The 6,000-nt window shown below is 40.3% G+C and overlaps 1 protein-coding gene across 4 annotated transcripts in view; it reads left to right on the forward strand.

The window, feature by feature from the left end:
• The window catches only part of ANKRD10 (ankyrin repeat domain 10), a 181,295-nt gene extending 177,965 nt beyond the window's left edge, over positions 1-3,330 (forward strand). For 3 of the 4 annotated variants that reach the window (XM_030201543.1, XM_030201540.1, XM_030201542.1), the window contains exon 6: positions 1,022-3,330. In XM_030201543.1, the coding sequence (XP_030057403.1) occupies positions 1,022-1,518 (497 nt within the window). In that variant the 3' untranslated portion in view covers positions 1,519-3,330. The remainder of the gene's footprint in view (positions 1-1,021) is intronic. The other variant, XM_030201541.1, reaches the window with a different exon arrangement.
• Positions 3,331-6,000: the final 2,670 nt, after the last annotated feature.

The raw sequence follows: 6,000 nt of genomic DNA on the forward strand, positions 1-6,000 counted from the left end.
CACTATGTAATAGTTTCATTGCTATCTGAATTCTCTAAACCGTCACTCTGTTTTCACATAGATGTTTGTGATAATATCATGCTGATCTCTCTGTTATCTTGGTTCTACAATCCTCTTTGAAACCTCTGAATTTTGTTTCCTTTGTATGATATTTTGCATGTATCTTCTCTTGCATAGTTTACCAATTAAATGAAAGTTACTGATGTTGAAGGCTAGCATCAGTTTAGTATAAATTTTCCCTGTATATGTCTGTTCTATACATAAACTCCAGTCTACTTTCTACCATACATATCATTCATTTAAAAAATAGTACAATTTAAAAACACTTGTAACACTGTTTACAGTTATATATTTTAATGTAACATGGCTAGGTTTTCTCAAGTTATGCAAAAGTTCCCGCTGATAAAAATGATGTAAATATGATGCAGATGCATGAACTTCCAGTGCTAATCAGCATGATATCCTTGAAAATGACCTGAACCTCCTGAGGTTTAGGTAATTTTCAGTAGTATAAATTCCAGGCCTATGGTTGTCTTCCACCTCAAATTTGATACTGGCCAGTCCGCATGGAGCAAAGATATTGTTCTTCTATACATAAACTCATTCCTACGGTTGTATTGAAATGCTAAAAACTTACTATTGTCTCTCTAAAACACTTACACAGCAATGCACCAACTGCACGGTAGTCTTTGAAACTGTTTTTTTCTCTGTGATATTCTACTAAAGTCTTTGTGAGTGCATATACTTGTTCTTTTAACCATTCTGCACTTTCTAGAATGTTTACCAGTAATTCGCTAAATATTTTTTATTGTAATGTAAGCAATGGATTACTAAAGATCTTTGAACTGTGACTGAAACTGTGCTGTATTCATTACATGAAAAATCCTGTCAAAATAATTCTGTTTCAAGATCTTGTCTCTGTACAGAAAATGATGTGATAATTTGTTAGGAAGGCCAATAATGGAAGTATTACGGTGATTAGTTACAGTAAATTTTCCTTGATTCTCATCTTTTGTGACAGGTGTATTTCTTGATGCAGATATGAAAAATGGCAACGCCCAAATGACAAATGGATATGCCACCAATGGACATTTGGACTTCAACTTCAGCGCACAGCTGGGTGAAATGGAAATGAGTCCTGGGAAGTGTTTGATTCTGGGACCATCACAGAATGGATTCATCACTTGGATGACTCCAGAACAGTCCTTAGCTGGAAGCAAAACACCTGCCAGTTCATATCACAGTGTCCTTGAAGAACTTGAAAAGGGCAGTAATACTTCAGATATGTGTGGGTCTTTGCATCTGAATGGAAGCCCAAGCAGTTGTCTTCCTCCCAGGCCTTCCTTGATGGAGGATCCTGGAGAAAGTTTGCACTATGGCCATTTCCATGGGTTTGGGGACACTGCTGAAAGTATGCCTGACCTAAACAGTGTTGTTGAGCATTCCAGCTCTGTTCAAGTTGAGCAGAAATATGATATTGCAGTTTTAAGCACACTTCAGCTTTATCATGGTTCTTAAAAGCTGTGTACTGCCTTCCCTCTCCTCCAGCCACCACCACTATGTCCAGCAGTGCGCTTGAAAGTCACAAACATATGTACTGCTAACTTTTTTGAAGAAAATTCCACATGTTTTAAAACACTTTAGCTCCATCATTTATCTTTCTGCTAAATTTAAGGGGGAAAAAATAACAGTATTTGTACAGTTGGTTCAGTTTTTATTTTAAAAATAGATCAGTTTCATCTAGTTATGCATGAGGCTTATGTAGTGTGACATTTTAGGAGCCTATAATGTTTTCTTTGAGAACACATTTTCTTTTTATCCATAAAGTTGTTAAATGCCATCCTACAAATTGGTTCTGCAGAAAAATGCTGAACAAGTTATTTTGTTTTTCCTTACATACTTTGTGTCTAATACTATGTTTTGTATTATCAGTCTAGATTTTGATGAAAGCTTCTTGAAATGAATACACTTTCAGTGCAAAAATTATTTTTAACTGAAAGGTTTATTTTTAATATTTCTGATTAAAGATTCAATAAATTTTTTCTGTAAATCTGATATTATATGAGATTTGAAAGAAAATGGATGTTTGTTTTCTAAATGTTGCACATACTTTTAATTAGGATTTGTGAAATGGTGTGCTAGTTGATTAGCTTGACAGATCAGTTGTCTTGAGTCTGATTATCTAAATGATACATTTTGTAACACTGAAAGTTATAAATCTGGATATTAACTAAAAGTATAAAAATATTTGAGTTGCATTTAAAGTTGATATAACTTGTACAGTGTCTTTTCTAATTCAAATTCTTGCTTTCTAATACTGAAGGTAGGTTGATTATGCAGCAGGTGTGTGGAGGAAAAGGAAGGTAATATAATGGTATCATGTTTTGTTTCACTAGCTTAAGTAGATATTTCAATGTATGTCTTAGGCTTAAAGGTTTGGGTCAACATTCACTGTGCATTATGCAATTAGGATCCATCCATCTGTACATAAAAGGCAGTTTGTATTCAGGGATGTTTGTCCTTCATATATAAGTGGACAGATGGCAGTACAGAGTCAACAAACATCAGCCGACCACACAAATAGCCTTTTTATGTATATATATAAAGTGGTGGCATGGAGCAACCTAACTGCAGTGGAGTCCATGGCATTGTAGGTGATAGGCCCATGTGGTGCTGGAGGAACAGGGCTTTGTAGCTAGTGAGGAGACCGGGCCTACCAATGGAGTAAGATGCCTTGAGGTAATGGTGCAGCTGACAGGGAGACCAAGTTACAACCCACCATCCTGGATTTCTTATTTACTGATGGGCTTTTGGGCTTTACTGTTAGATCTTAAAATTTTTCCCTGTATAAAAGTATAATGCTGTTTTACAACTTGTCAGTAAAATTGCATCTTATACATTTAGAAGTTTTACAAAAAGCTTTATTGAAATTGCATGCTAAAACTTGTGTGTACTGTGCATTCATTGTAAGTTATGATGTGACCTGAAAATGAATGCTGAAAGCAGGTGTTTAAACCTTGAACCTGTGTACCTCTGAGTTCCACTTAAGATTCTTTTGAAAGAGTTGGGTGGGTGGATAGCATTGTATTGCCAGCATTGCTGTCAACTTAATTTTGTGTCAGTAACACTGTGCTTTGTTATATAATATGTTCAGCTTGTTACACTTCCATGTTGATGTGGGAAACAAAGTGAACAAAAAGAAAAATAATTCCTGATTGTATTTACAGTTTGCTTGCTTCTAATGTTTTGGTTGCAGATTTGCAATGGTTAAGCTGGCAAGTGTGCATGTATCCTAACTTTTTTGTTTAAAAAAATGTGGAAATTAAAAAAAATTTCTACATACGGAAGTTGTTGCTTGGCTTTTTTGTATGCTTTTTCTAGGATGAAGCACAATGAATAATATGGAACTCTGTGAGCTTTGATAGCGCAATAACAATAATTTTTATTTTGTTACATCATTTTCAGTAAAGAATAAGCAAATGGTTGGTTAACCTCTAAATTGTGCACTGTTAAATAATATTTCAAGCACGTGCTTCATTTGCAAATCAACCAGACTGTAACATCATCGTTTATAGCAACTGAACATTCTTGACAGGCAAGAGGCTGTGAAAAGGTAGACCGTGCTATAACAATATTTATAGAAAGTGGGTCAGATACATGGAACAGCCTCTTATGAGGGGTGGTGGAGACAAAAATAATTCAAGAAAACATGATATAAGCATAGAGAATCCCCCAGTTGTAAAGAAGTGGGGAGAAAGCCAGAGTTTAACTGGGCTCTGTGGCACAGGACCAGGAATGAAGTTTGGCAGACTAGATTAACTTGGTGTTCCTTAGTTGCTGTCATAGTCCATATGTTAGAGACTTCTGACACTCCTTGTGATCTTAGGCAAGTCACAGTCCATATGTTAGAGACTTCTGACACTTGTGATCTTGGGCAAGTCATAATCCATATGTTAGAGATGTCTGATACTCCTTGTTATCTTGAGCAAGTCACAACCCTCTGCCACAGGTATATAAGTATGTAAGTATTGCCATACTATGACCAAAGGTCTGTCAAGCCCAGTATCCTGTTTCCAACAGTGGCCAAACCAGGTTACAAGTACCTGGCAAGATCCCACAACAGTACAATACATTTTATGCTGCTTATCCTAGAAATAAGCAATGGATTTTCCTCAAGTCCATTTTAATAATGGTCTATGGACTTTTCCTTTAGGAAGCTATCCAAACCTTTCTTAAATCCTGCTAAGCTAACTGCTTTTACAATGTTCTCTGACAACGAATTCCAGAGTTTAATTACACGTTGAGTGAAGAAATATTTTCTCCGATTCATTTTAAATTTACTACTACATAGCTTCATTGCATGCCCCCTAGTCCTAGTATTTTTGGAAAAAGTAAACAAGCGATTCATGTCTACCCATTCCACTCCACTTATTATTTTATAGATCTCTATCATATCTCCTCTCAGCCGTCTTTTCTCCAAGCTGAAGAGCCCTAGCCACTTTAGCCTTTCCTCATAGGGAAGTCGCCCTTCTCTGTACCTTTTCTAATTCCACTATATCTTTTTTGAGATGCGGTGACCAGAATTGAACACAGTATTTGAGGTGTGGTTGCACCTTGGAGCGATACAACGGCATTATAACGTCCTCATTTTTGTTTTCCATTACTGTCCTAATATCTAACATTCTACTTGCTTTCTTAGCCGCTGCTGCACACTGAGCAGAGCATTTCAACATATAAGCAATGACGCCTAGATCCATTTCCTGGTCGGTGACTTCTAACATGGAACTTTCCATATCATCATGCTGATCAATCCATAGACTGGTGGGTTGTGTCCATCTACCAGCAGGTGGAGATAGAGAGCAATCCTTTTGCCTCCCTATATGTGGTCATGTGCTGCCGGAAACTCCTCAGTATGTTCTCTATCTCAGCAGGTGGTGGTCACACACAGCAGCAGCTCTGGCTAGGTCTCCAAGCCTAATTTTTAGGTTTTGTTGAGTACCTGGGGTTGAGGGCTCTTCTTGAGCAAGTGCAAACCTGGTGGCGCCAGATCCCTCCTTTTCTCCCCCCTCCCGCTGGCTCCGTTAAAAAAAAAAATAAAAAAATTTGGACGTCCTTAAAGGCGTTTATTTCGACGTTTATTTAAACGTTTATTGCAGCTACTCACTGGGACACCAGGTCGTTACAGCTCGGAGCGAGAAGCAGGTAATTTTTACCTTTTTATAGCGGGCAGGGGGTTCCCCGATCGATCTCCACGTGGCCTATGGCGTCGGAGGGCGAGGGCGCGAAGAATCGCTCCCTGGACCGCGTGTGCGCTTCTAGCTGGGATGCGGGGGTCTTAAAGTCTGATTCGCCCTTGTTGGGTGTCAGTTCGGAGGCCGGTCAGTGTCCCGGGTCTTCCTCCGGTGCGGCGGTTTTTCCCGCCATAAACGCCCATCCCCTGCTGCTCGCCTCCGCCATCTTGGCCGGCCACGCTGCTCGGACGGCTTCTTCTTGGGCCGCCCTTGAGCTGGGAGACGTTAATGCCATGGCCGCCCTTGATTTGGGCGACGGCAAAAAAGCGGCTAAAGTTAAGCGCCATTCTTCCCGCGCGGCTCCACGGAGTGTCGCACCGGATGCCATCTTGGATGCGCAGCATGTTTCTCCCCCGCTCTTGCGAGCGCCGGTTGAGGGTGCGTCTAGGGCTGTGGCCCAGGCTGCTGAAGTGCATAGTCTGGGGGGTTTCTCCCCCGAGTTTATTTTGCTGCTGCATCAGGCCTTCCTTATGCAAAACGCTGCCCCTTCTCCCTTGTCCGATAAAGGGGTTGAGGCCCCCGGAAGTAAACGCCCTCGGGTGGATTCCCAGGCCTTAGAGGACTCTGTTTCCTCTGATGTAGATGAGGGCAGCGTATCTGAGTTCTCCCAACGGTCCTTTGGGGATTCCTTGGAGGAGACTGATTCCCGCTCGGATGGAGCGGATGACCCCTCTGCAGCGCGGATCTTTCGCCCAACCTGTTAGTGCAG

The sequence above is a fragment of the Microcaecilia unicolor genome, chromosome 4 (assembly GCF_901765095.1).
Source record: "Microcaecilia unicolor chromosome 4, aMicUni1.1, whole genome shotgun sequence".
NCBI classification, from domain to species: Eukaryota; Metazoa; Chordata; class Amphibia; order Gymnophiona; family Siphonopidae; genus Microcaecilia; species Microcaecilia unicolor.